We start from the raw sequence: 24184 nt of genomic DNA on the forward strand, positions 1-24184 counted from the left end.
CAACATTCATGTGCATAGTGTGTGTGTGTGTGTGTATGTGTGTGTGTATGTGTATGTGTGTGTGTATGTGTGTATGTGTGTGTGTCTATGTGTGGGAGAGAAAAAATGTGATCAAAAGTATAAACTTAAAAATTGTTTTCAGCAATAAAATAAAGTGATTTTTTGTGATGTAATTAGGACAAATATAGTTGTGATTTTGTTTTTGAGAGGTCGTGTGCTAATGACCAGACAACGTGGAAATCTTTGGAGCTGATGCAGGTAACAGGTGTTGGAGAACCAGAGCTTAAGATCTTTAAGAACGCATAAAGGAAAGGCATGGTAGTGCATGTCTCTAACAAACTCGGGAGACAGAGGCAGATGGATATCTACAAGTTCAATACCAGCCTGGTCTACTTAGTGATTTCTACTGGACACCAGGCCTCAGTAGTGAGTCTGTTTCAGTGAAACCACAACAAAAAATCATTGTATCAAAAAATTGGGAACTTGTTTTTTGCTCTTCAAACTATGTCCTAACCCTTGTTTGGCATGTTGAGAAAATTTGAAAAGTTCTATTTAACAAATTTAAATGAACACAGTGTTTGAAAAGGTCGAAAGGGAAATATCCTTTCTCCTTCTTTTTTTAGTCTAACAGTAATTCTTTTCTCTTTCCCTAGCTCACCTTTGTGGAGAAGGCTGGAATCACGTTGGGGACTCTTGTCTTCGAATCAATTCCAGTCGAGAAAGCTACGACAGTGCCAAGCTTTACTGCTATAATCTCAGTGGGAATCTCGCCTCCCTGACCACATCCAAGGAGGTGGGGTTTGTGTTGGATGAAATACAGAAGAACACACAGCAGGTGAGCCCTGGGACCCTCCATGGGATGGGCATATGTGGTGATCTGTCATCCGGGGACATGATTTATTCTTTCTGTCCTGTAAAGCAAATGTTTCTCTGAAGGAGGGAAAATACTTATTTCACAGTATAAATAACCGTTGGTATGCTTGGGCGCCTGCTGTGTGTGAGAACTCAGACACAGCCTTTGTCTTATTTAAGAGCTTCCAGGGCGAGGCCATGAGGCTGGTGGGGAGACCTTTGCAATATGTCTTTAAGAGACTTTAGCAATATGTAGCAGTCTTTTTAAAAACTAAACGTTTATTGTAATCATATGGAATATACAAATGAGGTGTTATTTTCAGGCCGCTAAGGGCTTCTGGTCTGCATACATGTCCTTGACAGTTCCCACGCAGCACGGGAAAATCAGTGCTGTTCATGTTCTGACACAGCCGAAGCTGCAGACTCACGTTTTTGTGTTTTGAAGACACTACAACTTGTCATTAAAGTTCTGTTAGCTTTTCTGTGTTCGGCATGAGTTATTTTTGGCTGTTACAAAATAACCACAAATCCTGTCCCTTGAGTTCTGTGTTCTAAGAATTCTTGTAGCTGCTAATCCCTGTAGCCTATTACAGCCCATAGGGAGCGGATGGCAAACTCAGGTTGACTGAGTCACATCGTATAAACGATGCTTTGTTTCACGAGAAACAGCTTCTTGCCGGAGACCACAGTGGGGACTTGTTGAAGGTGACCCTTCGCTGCGCATCTCTCTATATAAAGTGAATTATTATCCCAAGTTATTGCCGTCGCGTAGGCTTAAGATAACCCTTCTGTGGCCACTGAAGATCGACAAATTCATCCACTTTAAAGAGATATCCTGGGTCAAACGATCACTTACTTATCGGAAATGGCTAATGAAACGTTACAATGATTTATGGTGTGTGGCAGTAAATTTTCATAATATAGTAATTTATCTTTCATTTCAACAGCCTGTCTGGCTCATTTACTGAGTAATAGTTACTTTAAATGTTTTATCTCGGGCTTCACTTTTGTTTCTCTTCCTCTTCTTTCAGATTCTTATCACGATGAGTTAGGGAGTAATATTTCATTTTAAATGGCTTTTCCTTGCTGTGGATGGCGAGGGAGCACAGGGAGAGTTGCTGTGACTTAGGCACATTGTTAATCTGAGATTTCTGCGCTGGATTGATTATATGACTAATGTTATTATAAAGTATGATTTTTAAAGAGGCAGCTTTTTTAACGTCCAGAATAAACGTGTAAAATACATTATACATGTGAAGCGACGTGTGGTTTTTGTGATTAGAAGCACTCTTAACTCCTATGTCTGTAACAAACTTGTCGTTGAACTGTTTTCCGTTGATGTGACTATTAAGTAGCTTAGTGACTGAGAAGATAGATCACCACATGTTGAAAAGGAGACGTCCACAATCTAATACAACATTGGCACTCAGGTTTAGAATATATTTTTGCCTTTAAATAGTAATTATGATGAATTGTATAAATAAAGAACTGGCTTTGCCTTTCGCGGGGTTTGATGATCAGCGAGAATATTAAGAGTAGTTACGTGGCTTTTGTCTGTGTATCTATCAGATTTTCAGCATGGCAGCCAGACCTTGTCCACTCTTTGTTCTTGTTTACAGAACAGAGGATATCACTTTTTCTAAAATTGTATAAATGTTTATGCATAGCAACGGCAAGTCCTTGTTATGACAGCTTCATTCAAAACTCCATATAGATGTGTTAATTTTGGCTTCTGTTTCTGCACCGTACAAATAGTAGCTTTATCTGTGGTTTCTTGAGTCCATAACTGATCAAGCCGCCTGGTAGTATAAGCTGTAGCAGCAGCTGTACGTGACGGCTGACATTTTATTCCCCTTTTGTTTGTTTGTTTACAATTTATTTCCGTGAGATAGGGTTTTACTGTGTAGCACTGCCTGTCTCCCAGAGACCACCGTGCCCCTGCCTGCTGAATGTTGGGGTTTAAAGCCATTCTGTAAACTCATTCTAATAGGAGAGAAAACCAACACCAAAAACAAAATCCAAAACATGGAAGGTCTAAAAAGTCATCCAACTTCGTAGCTAAGCTCAAAATCCCTCAGAGCTTTCAGAGCAGAGTTGGCGACCTCTGGTCCTCCAGGTTGTGCGGAAATTGTTATCAGGAGTAAAAGTGACCAGAAAGGTAGTTTATGTATTTTCAAACATAATACTTAATGAAAATAACATACTGGTTAGCCAGTATCATGCAGTCTTTTTGCTTTTAACCCCTGTAAACGCCCTGTGTCCTGCTCTTTCAGAGAGTGTCACCGTGGGTCGGCCTACGCAAGATCAACATATCCTACTGGGGATGGGAGGACATGTCTCCTTTCACAAACACGAGCCTGCAGTGGCTGCCGGGTGAGCCAAACGACTCTGGATTCTGTGCCTACTTGGAAAGGGCTGCTGTGGCAGGGTTGAAAGCCAACCCTTGTACATCCATGGCAGACGGGCTTGTTTGTGAAAAGCCTGTGGGTAAGTGGTCAAGTCATCAGCCTTTCTTCACGTGCATGTCCTAGCCTGCTGCCAGCCCTGCTTTGTACACTGCAGTAACTTGTACTATCCTCTCGTAATATTGATTCTCTGATACTGGCTTTGATTTAAACACCCCCAGCCGCTTTTTTTTTAACTTACCTTAGTATTAACTTGCATTGGTGAAAGCTTGATTTTATAGAATTTCTGAAATTTTACTTTTTTTTTTATTAAACTTTTAAGGATTTATTTTTTCTGTGTGTATGAGTGCTTTGATGGTATCTGTGTGTTCCGTGCCTACCTAACACCTGGACAGCTCAGAGGAGAGAGTCCGATCCCTTCTTCGGGTCTTACGGATGCTTATGACCACTGTGTGTGTTCTGGGAACCAAACCCGGGTTCGGAAAGTGTGCTCTTACCTGCTGAGCCGTTTCTCAGGGACACTATCATTTGTACAATTGTTTTCTCGATGGTTCTGATGTTATTATGAACATCTCAGTATCGTTACAGTTTAGTGATGCCCTTTCAATTCATTCGTCTTTTGCTTCTATTATTTGAAGGAAAGATTTATCTTTAAGTTCAAAGACTGAGTAATTTTCAATATAACAGCTGTATTGTTTCAATTATCTGGAAATGAATACTTTTTGCTATTTCTTTTGAAGTGGACTTTGATAAGTGGGGAAAGAGTATTTGAATTCTTTTAAAATTGTATTTTTATTGCGGTTATGTACATTTTGTGAGATTTACTGTTTTAACCACTTGCAAACGCACAGTTCTGTGGTATGAAGTATGTCCCCCTGTCTTGCAGCCATCACTACTCTTTCTGTAAAACTTAGAGGATTTTTTGGCAAGATTAAAACTATACATATATTTTTTAAATAATTTTTTAAATAATTTATTTATTATATATAAGTACACTGTCGCTGTCTTCAGACACACGAGAAGAGGTCATCAGATCTCATTACAGATGGTTGTGAGCCACCATGTGGTTGTTGGGAATTGAAAAACTCAGGACCTCTGGAAGAGCAGTCAGTGCTCTTAACCACTGAGCCATCTCTCCAGCCCGATTATATATTTTTAAACCAAACACTTCTCATCCTTTATTCCCTGAGCCCTGGAAAGCACCATTGCAGTATTGCTCTGCCTTGGGAGACATTGTGCCCCATGCAGTGCAGTCACACAGCCTTTGCGCCTATGTGCCCTCCTCTCTCCCTTAGCACAACCCCTTCAGAGTTATCCACAAGCACTCGATCTCGTCTCTTGCCCCAGGCAAATGAACGCCCGCTGTGTTAGTGGTCACATTTTGTGTCCTATGGTGGGTGGACACTTGGGCTCCTCGGCCTTAGCCAGTTAGAGCGAGGTTGCAGTTAGGGCGGAGCACACAGCTGTCCTCAGGGTTTGGCTCTTTGGACCTGCGGTGCCAGGGCGGGGCTGTGACGTCGCACCCCTGGGTGCTCCATCTCAGTGAAGCTGATTATCACATATCGACGAGGTTTAGTAGTCTGAAGATCTGACTCACTTTTCCACGGCCCACACCGTTTCTCGTCCCCACTGGGAGTGCAGGTTCCAGGTTTTCAGCATTTTGGCTCACAGTTGTCGCTTTCTCGCTGCGGTTTTGCTGTTGAAAAACGACCCTCATCCTAATGTGTATGATAAATGCTGGATTTTTGCATCAGGAATTTGTAGTAAGTTATATTTTTTTCACTTGTTCATGTCACAGGACATTTACTTATATAAGGTGTGGAACGTTTATGGAGAAACTTGTGACTGGGAAAGTCCATGGTGCTGGTTACGAGCTGTGAGGCAACGGAGAGAGGAAGACTCAGATTGCAGGACTGTCTGCAGTTCTCAGAACCATAATCTTATGAAAGGAATTGTATATTTTCAAAATCAGTGCTAAATTAGCTCACGTTCCAGCTTTTTAAACAATTTACCTCATGTAATAATGCCTCGGTCCACCCAATGGAGCTTTTTTGTAAATAGTAAAACAGACAAAACCCAATCATTTGCATTAAAGTGAAGTTACCCGAGCTGCAGAGATGTTTGAGGGGATGAGAGCCCTGTCTGCTCTTCCGGGCACTTGGATCTGACTCTCAGAGCCCACACACACGGCAGGCAGCTCATGACTGTCATCTGCATCAGCTTCAGATCTGACGTCTTCCTCTCCTTCCGGCCCCTGCAGGCACCAGGCATGCCTGTGTCTGTGGTGGCATACATACGTGATGCCACCCACACATAGTTAAGAAATAGAGTCTAATTAAAAAAGTTAGCATGCGAGACAATTGCCTTCTCGTCCCTTGCAGTAAGTCCCAATCAGAACGCAAGGCCGTGCAAGAAGCCGTGCTCCCTGCGGACCTCCTGTGCCAACTGCACGAGCAATGGCATGGAGTGCATGTGGTGCAGCAGCACGAAGCGCTGCGTGGACTCCAACGCCTACATCATCTCCTTCCCCTACGGACAGTGTCTGGAGTGGCAGACTGCCACCTGTTCACGTAAGTACCGATAGAGATGTCAACGCTCGAGGGCATTTCAAACGAGAGGTCTCAGTCTCAAATGTTCCCCCTAACCTCCTTAGAAATAATCAAGGAAGCCATCTAACTGGGGGCTTGCTTACGGTTTCAGAGGGTCGGTGTGTGGTCATCACGTCAGGGAGCTTGGTGGCCGGTACGCAGGCATGGCACTGAGAGCTTAGTTCTGATTCACAAGCACTTGGTGAAGGGTGGGGGGCAGGAGAGAAAGAAATGCTGGGCCTGGTGTAGCCTTCGGAGACCTCAAAGGCGACATGCCTCCTAACCCTTCCCAAGTACTTCTGAGAACCAAGCATTCAAATACAAGAACCCACGGGGCTCTTGTTTTATCGAAAATAGATTTTCTTACAGAACACATCCTGACTAGTTTCTCCTCTTCTTCTCCCAGTCCCCCTCTCCTCCTTGGTCTTGATCCACGTTCTTTCTGCCTCTTACTAGAAAACAAACAGGCATGCAAGGGATAATAAAAATGTGATTGATATGGTAAATATGATTTAATAAAAATGGAAATCTCGGAATTGGGCAAACAGACAGAAGGAAGAAAGTCATGAGAGAAAATACAGGAACCAGAGAACCACTTGTTCACATGCTCCAGAAACACTAAACCGGAAGTCATAATCTATACACAAAGGAGCTGGTACAGACAGACTCGTGCAGACCCTACATGTGCGCATGTAATGGACACACGTAATCCACCACATAACAGACAGAAAGGCAAAAACCACTTGATCATCTCATTGGGTGCAGGGAAGGCCTTTGACAAAGTCCAGCATCCTTTCATGACAAAAGTCCTGGAGAGATTAGGGATACAAGGGACAAACCCAGACACAATGGAGGCAGGCTATGGTAAGCCCATATCCAACATCAACTTAATTGGAGAGAAATTCAAAGCAATTCCACTCAAAACTGGAACAAGACAAGGCTCTCCACTTTCTTCATACCTATTCAATATAGTACTTGTAGTTTTAGCTAGAACATTGAGAGCACTGAGGGAGGTGATGAGGTTACAATTAGGAAAGGAAGATCTTAAAGTATTTCTATTTGCAGATGATATGATAGTTTACGCAAATGACCCAGAAATTCCACTGGGAAACTCCTACAGCTGATAACACTTGTAGCAAAGTATTTAGATACAAGATTAACTCAGAAAATTAGTAGTTTACCGTCTTATATACAAACGACAAAGGGTGAGAAGGAAATGAGGGTAACAACATCTTTCACGATGGCCTCAAATAATGTCACATATTTTGGGGGTCAGTGACCAAGCAAGTGAAAGACTCATATAATAAAAGCTTTAAAACACGGAAGAGAGAAGCTGAAGGAGGTATCGGCACATGGGAGGATCTCCCACGCTCAAGGTTGGTAGGATTTAGAGTAAAAAATGATCATCCTGCCAATAGCATTCTGCAGATACAGTGCAATCCCATCAAAATTCTAAGACAAAGTTTCAGAGATCTTGAAAGGACAATTTTCAGCTTCGTGTGGAAACAGAAAAAGCCCAAGATAGCTAAAAACCGTGTCAAATACTGAAAGAACTGCGGGAGGCAGCACCGTCCCCGATTCAGGATGTGTGGCAGTTGCGGCACTGACACAGAGGCAGACCCATCGATCAGCAGAGTCGATCTGAAGACCTCCCAACTGAAGATGACCCGGATGGACATCCACACATCTATGGGCACCTGATTTATGATAAGGAAGTGGGAAATTCATACAGTGAAAAGACAGCATCTTTAACAAATGGGGTTGGCCAGAGTGGGTGTAGAAGAATGAAGAATGCCAGTAGACCCGCACTTACCACTCTGCACAGGCAAAGACCTCAACAGGAGACCAGGCACACTGAACCTGACAGAAGGCCGCACTATCCTGTGGTACTTGGGTAGGTGTCCAGTACCAGGCACACTGTCCTTCCTGTAGTGGTTCTTAGGTCAGTCAGAGAGCATTTGGTTACTACTGCCGTGTGAGCATCACTAATGTTCTCTCGGGGTCACTGTATCCATGTTTGCTGAGTGACGGGGAGTGGTGGGCATCACAGCTGGGCAGTTGCTTGTTCTCTCCCTTGGCAGCCTGGATGGCTTCCTCTACTGTGAAATCTAGTCCTCTGGGAGGAGGCTTTCACATCACATCCATCCAGCTTGGTTCCCCAAGGATTTGTGTTTGAAGTGCATGGTATCAAGACAAATTTTGCCTAGTGGTTCTTAAGAAATCTTTGATAACTGGAATTATTAATAATATACTTTTAAGTAATTAGATATTTTATCTTTAAAAATGACTGTCAAGGGTGTTATTTAAAGAAATAATAGAAGGGTTATTTCTTGATACAGAAATTTCAATAAAAGTGAAATTAAAATAATACTGTAAAGGGAGATTAAAAAGTGTGAGTTTATGTCATGTACCTCAGAAATCTTTTATCTTTCAATATTTTCTGGATCTCATGACTATGGGTAGTAATTACTCGTTTTGTTTCTTTCCTTATACTCGAAGACCTAGGCTCTCAAGCAAACTCAACAAGTAGTTTGCCAGTGAGCTGTGTTACCAGCAGAGATCTTTGCCAGTGAGCTGTGTAACCAGCAGAGATCTTTACCAAGGGTTTGGTATCACCTGGTGTCATTAAGTCCCTCCCTCCGCACATCCTGAGTGATAGGGATCAAAAACAGAGCTTCGTATACTCGAGACCCAATTCTCAAACCACATGTTTTCTTGACAATTGAGGAAGGTAGTTATTCTTAAAATTTGATGAATTTCTTACCAATTAAAAGAAAGACTTACATTTTAATAAACCCTATTGGGTAATTTATAACACAACTTTCAAAAACTCATAAATAAAACTTTAACATTTCCCCAAGTTTCTGTATCTTACACTGTAGTCGCTATATTGTCCTCACGTTTAGGAAAAGTAGCACAGTGTATATAAGCTTTCATGTAATATTATTTTTCGAGAAGAAAAGAAAACTTAAGACCGTTAGTTCCTGGGTCTCTATCACCAAAGGATGGATTTCCAGGAAAGATTTATCACTGTATATTGCTTTGCAGTTTTGAACGAAACCAGAGCCTGTGCCGCCTTGCTTCCTAGTTCTTTTTCTAACATGATATCCAAAGGACCAGAATATTTCTCTGAATACGACATTTTGTCAGCTGTTCTTAAAGCTGAGCGTCTACTTCAGAAATAAAAGTAGGAGATTAGAATTTTCTTTATCAGTACAGAAATGTAGGATTCTTTTTTTTATTTTTTTATTTTTTATTTTTTTTATTTTTTTATTTTTTTTGGAGCTGGGGACCGAACCCAGGACCATGTGCGAGGCAAGCGCTCTACCGCTGAGCTAAATCCCCAACCGAAATGTAGGATTCTTTAATCCACAAATCCCCTACTTGTCTTGAAAGTCCTAACAGTAATGTTGTTCTGAGGACAGTTTAATTTATCTAAAATACATGATAAGGATGTTTTACTTATAGGTCCTTAAAAGGATAATTATAAGGCACAGTGGTTTTCCCAGGGAACTCTAGGTTCATCAGCCACTGTGAACTGTCTGTAAGTCCGTCAGCCACTGTGAACTGTCTGTAAGTCTACCAGCCACTGTGAACTGTCTGTAAGTCCATCAGCCACTGTGAACTGTCCCTAAGTCTACCAGCCACTGTGAACTGTCTGTAAGTCCGTCAGCTGCTGTGAACTGTCTGTAAGTCCGTCAGCCGCTGTGAACTGTCTGTAAGTCCGTCAGCCACTGTGAACTGTCTGTAAGTCCGTCAGCCACTGTGAACTGTCTGTAAGTCCGTCAGCCACTGTGAACTGTCTGTAAGTCCGTCAGCCACTGTGAACTGTCTGTAAGTCGTCAGCCACTGTGAACTGTCTGTAAGTCCGTCAGCCACTGTGAACTGTCTGTAAGTCTGTCAGCCACTGTGAACTGTCTGTAAGTCCGTCAGCCACTGTGAACTGTCCGTAAGTCCGTCAGCCGCTGTGAACTGTCCGTAAGTCCGTCAGCTGCTGTGAACTGTCTGTAAGTCCGTCAGCCGCTGTGAACTGTCCGTAAGTCCGTCAGCCGCTGTGAAGTGTCTTGGGTGTGAGACCGTCACTTTTCTGTCTTCACACGGCAGTCAGGAACTGGAACATCACAACCACATAACTGTCCCTGGGTGAGGGTTGGTCTTTTATTATTTCTCATTGACTTCAGAGTAAACACATACAGTTTTGAAGATAGTCAACAACTGTCAACAATTGTGGCAAGTATCTGTATCATAGGTAAAAGAGAAACGCTTCAAATCCAGGAGACTAAGGAAGGGTACGGCAGTGCACAGAGCGCTCAGCTGCTTAGTGTCTGTTAAAGGGATTGACACAGCACTGTGGATTGGGAACATTAACTCCCCTCCCCCGTATTGAAAATGGATTATTTTCTCATATAATATATCCTGATTACAGCTTGTCCTCCCTTCCTGTCCTCTCCCCTCTCCTCCCTCACCCTCCCCTTCCCTTCTCTTCCCTACCCTCTGTATTTACTTGTTCTGTCTCTCATTAGAAAAGGCTTCTAAGAGAAAACAACCAAACATAACAAAGTAAAATATAACAAAATAAAACAAAAAGCATCATCACATTGAGGCTGGACCAGGCAACCCAAGAGAAAGGAGAGAGCCCTAGGAGCAGGCACAGGCCTCAGACACCCACTCATTCACATGCTCCGAGTTCCATCTCAGCACTGAGCTGAAAGCTGTGACGTGTAATATACACAGAGGCCGCTGCAGGCCCGAGTAGGCCCCGCGCTTGCTGCTTCACACGCATGTGAGCCTTGCGTCGTCGCTGGAGAGGGCCGTGTTCTTCCGGTGCCCGTCCTCCCTACTGGCTCTTAGCACTCTGCCTCCTCTGCCGCGGGGAAGAGCTCTGAGGGGAGAGATTTGATGAGGATGTCTCATTAGAGCGGTGGTTCCGAGACTCCAGAAAAGAAAAAACACTTTAGCCCACGAATTACCGTCTACAAAGTTAAACAAGTGAATGCTGCGTTTTATTTCTTATTACAGTTCTTATTGGCTGCTTTATGGGGCCTAGCATTTGCTGCTGACTTTCGGGTGTTGTCTAGGCCTCTACATCTGTTTCTCAGCGTCCCACGGCTGGCCAGACGCGCAGGAATCTTTAAGGACTGCCGTCATTATTTTCATGGGCATCATGTTTCTCGTTTTTTTCTTTTAACATTGAGTTTATCTTCTCTTTGTTCCCAATATGTACTCTGTACACATGTGTGCATGTTTGTGCATATGTCATACACATCACATATCTGTATGATGAGTTTTTCCTATCTCAGATATTTATGCAAAAATATTTCTATTGACTACAGATAATATTTTAGTGTTATTTTTTCTTACCACATTTTTCTGAAGCATCCAATTCTGCTTGATTATAAAAGTCACACTTTTGTTTTTAATGCTCCTGTCTGTCGTGCAGCTCAAAATTGTTCTGGATTAAGAACCTGTGGACAGTGCTTGGAGCAGCCCGGGTGTGGCTGGTGCAACGATCCCAGCAATACAGGAAGAGGATACTGCATCGAAGGGTCTTCCCGGGGCCCAATGAAACTTGCTGGGGTACACAACAGTGAGGTGGCTCTTGACACCAGTCTCTGCCCCAAGGAGAAGAATTACGAGTGGTCTTTTATCCAGTGTCCAGGTAACAAGAGTTTCATGTCTTCATGAACACACAGATTTGTTATCGTTTGTATCCCTGTAATATCCTAGAATTCTCATGCTCTCCCATGTTTCCAGCAAACCCCACGGAGAGCGTGGATGCGGTGTACTGAACATCCATGGTAGAAAGGTGGCTAGGACAGAGGAGGGGACAGGTGGGGGCAAGGACACCTGTGTGATGTCATGGACGAGGCGCCAGGCGGGGGCAAGGCCCTTTACTTAGGAGATGCTTCTAAGAGTATAAATGAAGGAATGAAGAGAATCTAAAATGAAGCTAGAAAATCAATATGTGTGTTATTAGGCTGGCTACGGCCCAGCAGTGTGGCCCTCAGAACCACTGGGGACGTGGGAAGAGTCGTGATAAATGATAACTCTGAGGAGTTGTTCCTCTGAGGTTGGCGTTTATCTACTTCTGCATCTCTTCCTGATGCCTTATGGGTGCTATCCAGGGTCCTTGGGACCAGGGAAAGCCCGAGGCAGAATAGTTGAGAGCTACCCAGAGGCTGCTTTACATGGGTTGCTTTGCTACAGCACTGAGACCATAGAGCAAGTGACAAACCAAACCAAACCAAGCAAGAACAGCAGCAGCAGCAGCAGCAGCAGCAGCAGCAGCAGCAGCAGCAGCAGCAGCAGCAACAGTCCAAAGGACAAAGTTGCTGAGTGCTGTGGCTGCAACTTAAGTGTAAGTTGCTTACCAAGAGATGCTCGTGATAATTTAAAAAGACAATCTGATACAAAGCAAGGCGTGTGGGCGGAACATTTAGTCCTGTGTCAGGAGTGGGGCTGGGGCTTGCCTTTCACTAGGCATCAGTAAACTTTGAGGAGGCGTGGAAGCACTCTGTGTTTATATATCTGCATGTGTGCTCTGTATGTATGAATCTGACTGTACTATAGGTCTGTCTGTCTGGTCTGTCTGTAGGCAGTATATAACTTTGTCAAAATCCATATTGTGTTCTTGGGATGTAGCTCAGTAGTAGATTACTGCCCAGCTTTTACCGGTTGTTGGCACAATGCTTAGTACCATAAAACAAAAACAAAAACGAAACAAAAATTCCTACCCTTATATCACAAAATGTGAAATTTATTATATATATTTAAAGCCATTTACCTTAAAATAATTCAAGAATGGAATGCAAATTGTCAAAAACGAACCTGACTGCACTATAGATCTATCTCTCTCTCTCTCTCTCTCTCTCTCTCTCTCTCTGCCTCTTTCTCTGTCTCTCACTGTCTTTCTCTTTGTCTGTCTCTGTCTCTGTCTGTCTGTCTGACTGTCTGTCTTTCTCTCTAGAGCAAGACTATAGAGAACCTATATGTAAACTTGTGGTATCCTGGTGTATTACATCTATTCCTGACAAGAATTATTTTATAATTCTAACAATTCTTTGTGTGTGTGCTGTATTTCAGTGTGTGCTTACTAGGATTCAGAGTTCTCACGATAAGGGAAGTTAAGAGCTAAGAAAGAGATGAGGACTACAATGGGTCTGTACTCAAGCTTCAAATCTATACATTGAAATAATCATAAACATGCATGTGTACTTGTGTTAGTGCAGAACTATATACATTTGTCAAAATCCATATATGTGTCCTAATTCACATATTTCCTAACCCTGTCTGATGAGAGGGCACATACGTCATGACATCCCAGAGCAATGAGCATGCGAAGTACATACACCTCTAAACCTCATGAACATGTCAATTACATACACCTGTAAACCTCATGAACATGCCTAGTACATACACCTGTAAACCTCATGAACATGCCTAGTACATACACCTGTAAACCTCATGAACATGCCTAGTACATACACCTGTAAACCTCATGAACATGCCTAGTACATACACCTGTAAACCTCATGAACATGCCATGTACATAGACCTCTAAACCTCATGAACATGTCAAGTACATACACCTGTAAACCTCATGAACATGCCTAGTACATACACCTGTAAACCTCATGAACATGCCATGTACATAGACCTCTAAACCTCATGAACCTGTCAAGTACATACACTTCTAAACCTCATGAACCTGCCTAGTACATACATCTCTAAACCTCATGAACATGCCTAGTACATACACCTCTAAACCTCATGAACATGCCTAGTACATACACCTCTAAACCTCATGAACATGCCAAATACATACACCCCCTAAACCTCATTCTCCAGTGGAAGAGTCAAAGGTTTTTTTCATAAGGGCTGATTTTATAGTTGGGGCAGGGAGCACACAAGATAAGCTTAGAGCATTTTTCAGTGCTGAAGGAGGAGAGGGAGAGACAGAGGGAGGAGGGAGGAGGCAGGAGGAAGCTAAACTGAAAGACTTCTCAATGTGTCATACCCAGGCAACAAAATAATTGACTCCCCTCCCCCTCCTATTCTCTCTCCCGCTCTCTTGCATGCACACATGAACTAACTGGGGAGAGGGAGAGAGTGCTGTGAGGGGAGAGCTGCAGCTCTGAGGGTGATATGGTCCAAGTATCTTATTTATGTATGAAAGTGTATAATAAATCTCATTATAAATAATTAACACACTAATATAGTCACTATGATGTGGTAGAGTAAAGAAACAGAAAAAGGACATTTGTAGCAAAGCTGTAAAGTACAACTGAAGTCTAATTTAGGTAGTAGTGTTATAGTATAATTAACCAATGTTAACTTCTTAATTTTGCAAAATTTTGCAGTAAGATTCTAACTAACATTTGGTATATAATTATTTTGTGGTATTTTTGCAACTCTAGAAATCTAAAACTCTGTAAATCTAAATTTTAAAGTGCGATTTGAAAGCGACACAGCAGTTTTAGAAAAGTGGCCAAGGGAAACCCACAGAAGGGAAATGTCATCGTTGGGTTGAAGATCCAGTGGGTGTGTCAGATAGGTTAAATATGACATTGACTGTGTGGTGCTTTTCTGGAAAGAAAGTGTTTTCTCGTCTCAGTTCTTTGGTTTACTCACATGACGTGGGTTGTAGATGCGTTTCATGGGTCATTCTGAGCTGCCTTTGTGAGGTCCGAGGGCCTCGGCACAGGATGCCTGTTTGCTTTCAGAGTCGCTCCATCAAGTGCTGATGTAGGCTTCCGTCCAGCATATGGTGTGAGAGGAGAGTTTACGTTTTTATGCATCCTTTTCTTTCATGCCTAGACGTTGGTGACATACAAGAATCTTTGCTGTCTCTTTGGTCTCATGGTGTGCTTTTGGTAATTTGGTGGTTTCTCTGAATTGAGGCAGGTGATAACATCAGTTTATGTCTGTGACTCACTTTCCCTCCCTTCCTGGAAGGTGGCAACCGGTACCTTTGCTGGCCTTGCTAGAGTTTGGGAGCCACCCCTGCCGATGCTTGCCTGTCTGTCTGATGTACAGCATTTTCCTTCCAGCTCAGTCTCTGCCCTGTTTTCAGTCCTTGGCTGTTTGCTTTCCTTTAAGATAAGCTGTGTATTTGTGTGTTGTAAAAGGTTGTAGGTAAATTGTGTTTTTGCCTTGAATTTCTGTGTAAGCATGTTGGATATTTACTAATAATGTCAGGAAGACATTCTCCAGTGCCACACATCTGTCTATGAAGAGCCCGTGTTTTCAGAACTGTGTGCTTTATTTGCCTGTCAGATGATGAATTTGTCATCATGTTTTATTTTGATTTTTTTCCGTTCATTTTTCCATAAATGAGGAGCCATCTGGGGTAGATTTAAAATGTAGGTGGAATAAAATAGACGGATTGTCTTCAGTTTTATTTTTGTTCTATAGTTATGTGGATATCAGAACCTTTAAAGTAAGTTCACCCTGGAAGAATTGTTCAGTGTCAGGTCATGTTACCTTTTGGTGCAGTCTGGTGCCAGTGTTGATTAAAGCATCATCGCAGGCCTAGGAGGATAGCCTTTCTTTTTCTGTGTTTGATACAGCTGTTTACAGTAGGCCTTGTCCTCTGTCATTGATAGAATATCTGTTGTAAGCATACCAGTTGCCAGCACCCTCCTTTCGCAGAATTTCCCCTTGCAGTCAGGTCTAAATCCTATCATGTCTGCATGATGCATCCTTTTCATTAGATCCACTGTGACACACAGCCATGGGGAGCTGGGTCCAAGACACAGGCTTCTTGGCTGCCTTTGAATTTTTTGTATTCAGACAGGAAAGATTACTTGGCCTCTGGCCAGCCGTGGTCTTTTAATTTCGTGAGGTGGTGTTGGCCATTCCTGTGCTTTTTGTTTGTGTTGCTATCACCACTCCCAAATTGCTGCTCTTGTGGGAACATCCCTCGCTCGACCATTTCCATCATAACCTGTAGGGTGCGTTAGGTGGGAGAGCTAAACGTAGCCCTCTTACTCGGAAGCACGTGCTTCGACTTAGATAACTGTTTTTGTGTGGCTTGAAATTTCACAAAGTGTACTAGCCTGTTTTCTTATTTTGATTCTTCAGGCAATTCTTGACCTGTAGTGGCTATTCATGTTTCTAACCTGAGTGAATTAACTGTGGATGAATTAATTACGTGTACGGCACGTCTCTACAAAAATTCCCCTTAGCCATTTAAGCATGATAACAGAAGCCCTACAACATAATGTTTTCAGTATAAAAGAACTCCAAGTTGGCCATTGGTGACTGACGGCATAGCGAGGTCTGCTGAGCTTTGGAAAGGCGTTTGTGAATTTTAAGGCGTCTGCAAGCAAAGTCACGATGTTTTAAATATATTATTTTACACATTTGATTTTCTTTACTGTGAACTTTCCGTTAATAGATCTGCTTGTTTTAATAGATGGTTTAGAAACTGTCTTGTTATTTTAAGAAGATACACCTTTGTTCAAACGAAAAGATTCCCCTTGTTCATTTCAGTAAACAGTCATTTTTGGAAATAAAGACCTGTTGCCAGATACTTTTCCATATCTATGATTTGTTATTTAGTATAAGTAAAATACGTTTATGAGATATTAAGAACTCACTATCCTTTATCAAAGTTATATTATCTAATCTTGTTTTTATGTAATTTAATAGATAAAATATAAGATTCTCTAATGAGAATATTAAAATATTCCTTATATACCTGTAATCTTGACATTTCACATTATCTGTAGCCCCCACATCTTATCACTAACGAGGTCAGTTGTGACCTGCAATACGATGTAGCCACTGTCATGTGTCACTGCTGCTGCTCTCAGCCCTGTGCCTTACTTAGTCATGTGTCACTACTGCTGCTCTCAGCCCTGTGCCTTACTTATTTAAAAACCAGGGGATGCTCTTTGCCCTGGCTAGAATTCGATTTTAAAAGTAACTTCAGTCTCAAGTGACTTCTGCACAGTTACTGTTACTGGGTTCTTTGTGACACTGTTACTCTTTCCTTTAGCTTGCCAGTGTAACGGACACAGCACTTGCATCAACAACAATGTCTGTGAGCAGTGTAAGAATCTCACCACTGGGAGGCAGTGTCAGGACTGCATGCCGGGGTACTACGGAGACCCAACCAATGGCGGGCAGTGCACAGGTAAAAGTTTTCATGTTCTTCAGAGTGTATGTGCTGATCAGAAGGAGGAACGAGAAGTGAGATAGCTCTTCCCAAAAACAGACCGAGAATTATTTTTCCTATCCAGCGTCATTTATTTTTGAAGGTAATATTTGTTGGTTAGAGACTGAATTATAAAAACTCTGCGAGATGCTTCTTTTAAAATATTACTTTTTTAAACTTGAATGCATACTTATTACAAGAAATGTAGTAAAGTGCGTACAATCCCATTGATAAAGTGATCACTGCAGATTTTCTTTGATAGATTATTGACTTTTGGAATAAACAGTTGATAGGTAAAGAATGGTACCTAAAAGCAGCTAGGATTTCTGTGTGGATTGTGCGGCTTCCTGGCATTTAAGAGAATGGGTTTGGTCTGAAATATCAATTCTGCTACTTTTAACAAAACAAAAGAAACTTGTTTTGACTGGCTTCTTTCAGTTAGCTTGGTTTTCTTATTTTCATTCTCACTGTTGCTATAGCCCACGACTTTTCTTTCCCAACCTCCTGGCCTCCCTTTTAAATTCTACCGGGTCCACACAGTACTGCAGTATATGGGTGCTGGTAGGACCATCCAGTGGAACATGGACTGCATTGAAGTAGACCGAGTCTCCCTACCTCAGCCGTCAGTTCCAAGGATCTCCTCAGCTCAGGCTAGGATCCACGGCCCCTTCCCCATCCATGCTGGACTTGAGCTGTCTTGATCCTACGCAGGTGGTGTGCATGTGGCTACAGCTGCAGGGGTTCACGAGTGTAGCCTTCCTGCCATGCGTGGAGAATTTGTGTGACAACATCCCTCTGCCACCAACCACTGGCCTTTATGGTCTTTCTGACCTCCTTTCTGTGGTGATACCTGAACCTCGTGGGGAGAGTATGCACTGTGGATGTCCCAGTCAGGGACGAACACTGCACAGTCTCTTACGCTCTGCCGTTTGACCTACGTGAATCTCTGTTGGGTGCCACATACTACAGCAGGGAGGTTCTCTGATGACGGCTGAGAGCTATGCTATCTGCTGCTCTAATAGATTAGATGTGGAGAGAGTGCAGCTTAATACTGTATCCATTTAACAGAGTGCTGGCAGTAATTCTTTCTCGAGTTTATAACTCACACAGCTAATGGTACTTGGCCCAACTCGGGACCAGGTATAAATTCTGTTTTGTGGAGTGCGTCTTCAGTCTGATCAGAAAGTGTTTGGTTTCTGCCGAAACCTGTCACTATAGCTCAGTGGGCATACCTCGCTGTGCTGGTGCTTACTGTGCTTCACTGCGTTCACAGCTGAGCGACTGTCCACCATTTCCCCAACCTCAGTTTTGTACACAGCAGCTCCTGGTTCTGTGAAAGCTAGGCAGGAGGGACAAAGTTTTCAGAACACTGCCAGTTTGATTCCTTGTGTCCCCAGGACCCGGGCACATGGTGTCCTTAGCAAGTGACTTGCCATCTAGTTCTGGAGGGTAATGAAGTTCACTGTATTTTGAGAGAAGAACGTTCCAGACAAAAGTAGCAGCTGTGATAGCTGTCCGTAAAATCATTTTCTAATGCATTTGAGAGAAAGAAAAAAAAAAAAGATCCCCAAGGTTGCTGATGAGGAGACTGTCGTGGGGAGTGAGGCTGAGAGCATGAGGGAACCAGAGGGCCTTGTGGGAAATGGTGAGAGTGTGCCGTGCGCTCTGTGTAGGAGAACGAGATGCTCCTGAGTGTTTGCAGTGCAAACAGTCAAGATTAAAAGTTTAGAGGGAAAGTTATTGTCCTTTTGTCGGTTGACAGATGGCGGAAGCTGAGACCAGGGTGGTGGTGTGAGAGGTGGGTGTAAAATCATTTGATTTTGAGTGTAATTTTTAGTTAGATTCTGAAGATTTTGTTTCCTCTTGTGAACTGGTCCTCTGGCCTCTGGCCACCACTCTCTTTCCGTCTGTCTGTCTTTCCACCTTCCAGCTTCTCTCTAGCCAGCCCGTCTGTGTTTCAGGGTAACAGCATTCTGCTGCTGCCTTCTTAAACTACAATGTATCCATCCAGTCTGCTGCTGAGGAGGCTTGAATCATATCTCCCTTTGGTTATCTTAAACACTGCTACGCATGTGGGCACATAGACACTGTTATAGTCCCTGTACCGCCATTTCTTTGAGCTGTTGCTGTGGTATCTAGACAAATATTTCCAGAGCCTTGGCCATTTTTAATACGGGCCTTGTTTTATTGCTCTCCATCTGCCCGAATTGTAAGACGTCTTTATATATTCAGAACAATAGACCCTTATAATACTGCGGTTATCAAATATTTGCAGACTGTAGATCATCTTTAAAGGAAATCACAGTGTCCTTTAAAATACAAACGTTTTGGGGATGAAAAAGACGGCTCAGTGGGCAGGAGCTCTCTCTGTCCCTTCAGGGTTTCGTTTACGAGTGTCTGTGTCAGGTGGGCTGGGAGCCTCCAGTTCTGCCTCCAGGCACCTGATGCCATCTGTGGCCTCCAGGCGCATCGTACACCCACATTCACACACACAGATGCACACACACAACCAAATGTGCACGTTAAACACTAAATCTTTCAAAGTACAAAGATTTCTAATTTCTTAAATGTTAAATTTCTTTGAAAATTTTCTCTCGTATTCTGATCATGTGGATGAAATCTACTTAATGTGGGGCTTCTGCTTTGTAATTAAAACATTTATTTTATCTTACATTTTGCCGGTGTGTACGTCTATGTACCACATGTTTGCAGTGTCCCTGGTAGCCAGAGGAGGGTGTTAGACCCCTGGTACTGACAAGCACATAGCTGCAGCTGCTATCAGCTGCGGGGAATTGAACCGGCGTCCTTAGGAAGGGCAGCCAGTGCTCTTCCTCACCGAGCCGTCTCCGCAGCCCTTGTTGGTTGCACTTGTGGTGTCATGAACCAGATGCATATGACTGATTATATAAACTTTTGCCGAAATGGAAGAAAAGGAACATTTTGCTCTCTATGATCAGCACAGAATAATTTAAACTGTTATGGAGGACTTTATGCTTTCAGCAGGCAGGGTGCTTTGAGAAATATGCTTCCCTTTGGGTATGGTATTCTGCTGCTAGATTCAAAACTAGTTTAATTATTCCATATTAATTTCTGTTACTGACATATCACATCTGGCAAGCTAATTAATGCACAGTAAATAGAAAATTAAATGGGATGAAGGATTAATGCCTATTGAATTCCTTGGTGCAGACTTTTATGAAACTTTAGATAATCCTTGACTTTTTTTTTAGGTCCTAAAAGGTGGCAGGATGATGCCCTGCTGTCTGTGACTTTATGTTGTCATGTGATATATAAAAACAACCGATTTTATTTTTATGGCCACATTCATCACCAGTTAGGTGACAAATAAATGACATGTCACATTGGTAATTTATGTAGCAATGGCTAAAATTAAAATGTAAAAGGTCAGAAAGCATACATTTGCTGTCATTTTCTGGGAGCTGAGCTTCGGTCCTCTAGAAGAGCTGTACCTGGAGAGATTGCTCCAAGGTAGAGAGCACGCACCACTCTTCTGGAGATCGGCCCTTGTGTTAAAGGCGTCTGACCAACTGGGGCATCTGTCTGGCGCCTTGTGAGGGACTGTTTATAGATGAAACAGTGTGTGCTTCTTCTAAGTACTCACCCTCAGTGCCAACCGATGCAGCCATGCTGTGATTGCCATCATTCAAAGTTAGCAGGTCAAAGCGTGCTGGTAAAATTGAATAGCACAGGTGGGCATGGTGGCGCATGTCTGTAATCCCAACACTTGGTGGCGCTAGCATAGGAGAATAGTGTGTTCAAGGCTGCATACTGCAAATGTAACTTATTTGCCAGATCTAATTGTCCTCTTGGAGGCTTACTGCTGAATAAGCTTACCCTTTCTAGTTCTTTCTGAACTCTGGCTGGTTGGTTCAATTCAGATGTTTTGGCCCAAGCTCCTCTCCAAACTAACTGATTCAAACTGTCATTTGTTGGTTTCTGACTGAACTGCTCCGATTGGCCTCAAATAACTCTGGCAATGTGTTCTAATTTTCCGGCTCCTCCTTATTCTCTGGCTTATTCTGTCTTCACCTGCAACCCATCTCTGTAAAACTGTTTTCGCTCTCCCTCTGCTCTTCTAAGTTCTTTCTTTCCTGTGCTGTTCTCATGTCCCATCTCTGACCCATTCTGTCAAATCTTTCTCTGATTCCCAACTTGGTCTGCCCCTCAATTAAGTGTCATGTTCAAACATAGCTGCTTCCTTCTACAAACTGACTGTACCTTCACTCTGAGGGACTCACAGCATATGCTAAGGGCATGTCTGCATTCCAGACAGATCACACAGACCTAGAAGGTCTTTGCATGTGATCCTTTGTTAGAACATCCATGTTGCTGGCTTACCCTTCCTCTACATCTACAGACTATGATGTTCAAGGCACTGTGAGTTAGGAAGTGAGGCTTTCCTCAAAAACAAACAAACAGATAAACAACAACAATAAAACCAGGGATGGGGCTTTTGGTGAAAGGTAAAGCTTTTGCTTCCCATGACAGGACATGGGTCCAGTCCCCTTCATATCACCCAAACATTGTATGATTGAGACTTTTTCTATAAAAACTTGGTAGTTTATTATTATGAAAATATCTGTCACATTGAAAGAGGCTGGAGATTTTGCTGGACCTTAAGCTAGAGGTAACAGTGTGCTTTGAGGTCATTTAAGACTGGTGTCCTACCATGAGCTCAGTCTGTTGTTCAACCTGCCTTTAAGAAAACAATGTACAACCAACCTTATTTGCCTTGGATTTCCCACGCAATTAAATCCTAACCGAAGTGAGTGAATAGCTGTGAATCTGTTTTGTTATTTTGATTTTTGAGACAGGGTTTTATTATGTTGCTCTGGCTGGCGAGTAACTCTCTATGAAGATCATGTTGTCTTCAAAGTTGTCTCTGCCTCCTGAGAACTGGGTGAAAGGCGTGTGCCAATCATGCCAAGGTGCATAACTATAATCCTAAGATACTACCTTTAAATTCTCTCTCTCTCTCTCTCTCTCTCTCTCTCTCTGTGTGTGTGTGTGTGTGTGTGTGTGTGTGTATCTGTAAACCCTGGAGGCAGCAAGTAGGCTGAAAGCAACCTCCTACCAGGAATATCCCCCACACATGTTGAAGGCAGCATATGAATACTGCTTGACTGTTTCTGATTGTTCTCTGGGATAGTTGGGGTCAGTTGCATTTAGTGACTTTGTCTCTTGCAATGCTTTTAAAGATTTGTGTAAGTGTCCCTCATTTTTTCCTCCTGTGATGCTTTCTATGCTGTTCAAAAAACCCCATGCAAAACTTGGTTCAGGGACACAGACACAAAGGCAGGGACAGACAAGGCAGCATTTGGGTAGGCACAGATCCAGACTCATCCAGCAGATAGACAGGAAATGGATGAAGAAGGCACTAGAGACATAGAATTAAAATCTGGCCTCCCTCTTGGTTGAACTTCTCCAAGGGGGAAGTGCTTTTAAATTTATGTTCCTTAATGGAACACTGACACATTGTGGGTACTCTGAAGTTATGGTTAATTTATTCAAACTGATGTATTTTTTGGTATACATTTTAAATGTGCTCTCCAAACTGGCTTATAAATTGCAGTAGAAGAAAATAATGACCTTTTCCTTAGAGTGGAGGAGCTCAGTGCACCCACAGACTGCAGCGCCTCACAGAGAAGAATTATCTTCGAAATCCTCGAATAGTGATTGAGTGTTCATTAACTGCCAGAAGTATGTTATAACCAAATTTACAAACATTGTGGGGTACCGTCATCGAGTTCTGAATAAATCAAGTTACAGAGTAAAGGACAAAGATTTATTCTGATCGAATGATCTGGGAAAGTCCCATTCCGGAGTTAATTTAGTGGCCCCCTGATCGCTTGGGACAGTGTTAATCTATGCTACAGTTTTCCTTAGTCATTGCTAGCAGCAGGAATTTCATTATGATCCATTCTTCATACACTGCAGGTAAGTATGTTATTAACCACAAAGTACTTGTCCAGAGTCTTCATCCTTACTTATTTGCAAAATACAAGTAGAAAAAGAAAACGCTTTTCTAGTCTTGTATGACTAATACCTTTCCTTCTTCTAGATCATATTTTTCTTGGATAAATTTGTTACAAAATACTTAACGAGTAAATAATATAATACATTTATTACATGATACTTAATGGGTTGGTTTCTAAACTAAGTTAAATGTCAAATTGGATGTGTGTGTGTGTGTTTGTGTGTGTGTGTGTTTGTGTGTGTGTGTGTTTATGTGTGTGTGTGTGTATTTGCAGTGCTCATATAATGCTTGGGATAATTAGTGATTGCAGAAAGTTAATTATTTATTAGGAATGTAGGCATCATTAGCAAAATATTTTTTATAAATAACTTGTAAGACTTAAACATTCTCTGAACGTACTGCATAAGAAATCTTTTCTCTCAAAGGCCTTTTTATATATGACATTAGACATGGATAAAAAGTGCTTGAGTTTTATTAGCCATGAATAAATTTATGAATTTTCTTGCTTACTTTTTATGGATTTTTTTAAAAACTCAGTTTTTAGGCTATCGCAAACATCCAGAAGATTTAATTGTACATCTAGTGAATAGTCCAGATTAGCTTATTAGATAGCTTGGAACTTGTCAGCTTTCGGCTGCACGCTTCTGCATACGTTTCAGTTACAAACTGAATCCAGTGGCGTTATTATTTACACTTTGACCTTTTTGGCCTTGCAGTTAGTAAATCCATAATTCTTTCTTCTCAACCCTTGTATTACATCTGTACATGATTCTTCCTCCACCTGTCCGTGATAGTGTCCCTTTTTATAATTTATTTCCCTTATGTAGAAGGTCAGGTCTCTGATCTTCCTCTTCTGTTGCTGTTAAATGTTGCTGAGTATCCGACATGGTGGAGGGTCTCATTCAGTCTCGGTTAACGTAATACAAAGACCCACCTTTCACACACAATCACATATAGTCTCTCCAGTTGTAACCACCCCCTGATACTTTGTTTGTAGGAATAGAGAGACAGTTTTTTTCTGAAAGTGACTCAAGAAGAGATTTTATCTTTATTTCTGAAATTTCCAGTCTAAACTTGTCAAAGGAGTAAGTGCTTCAAGGCTTTTGAAAAACACATTCCAAATAATTGACTTTCAACTCTTACCCTTGCCATGTCCTACACGTCTTGTGTCCTCTGTATT

The 24184-nt window shown here is 42.2% G+C and overlaps 1 protein-coding gene across 5 annotated transcripts in view; it reads left to right on the plus strand.

Moving 5' to 3' along the window:
- Atrnl1 (attractin like 1) overlaps window positions 1-24184 on the plus strand; it is a 540797-nt gene that overhangs the window by 85685 nt on the left and 430928 nt on the right. For all 5 annotated transcript variants that reach the window (XM_008760587.4, XM_039095274.2, XM_063281046.1 and 2 more), the window contains 5 exons: window positions 654-835; window positions 3126-3339; window positions 5639-5827; window positions 11286-11504; window positions 16848-16985. In XM_008760587.4, the coding sequence (XP_008758809.2) occupies window positions 654-835; window positions 3126-3339; window positions 5639-5827; window positions 11286-11504; window positions 16848-16985 (942 nt within the window). The remainder of the gene's footprint in view (window positions 1-653; window positions 836-3125; window positions 3340-5638; window positions 5828-11285; window positions 11505-16847; window positions 16986-24184) is intronic.

The sequence above is a fragment of the Rattus norvegicus genome, chromosome 1, assembly GCF_036323735.1.
Source record: "Rattus norvegicus strain BN/NHsdMcwi chromosome 1, GRCr8, whole genome shotgun sequence".
Classification (NCBI taxonomy): Eukaryota; Metazoa; Chordata; class Mammalia; order Rodentia; family Muridae; genus Rattus; species Rattus norvegicus.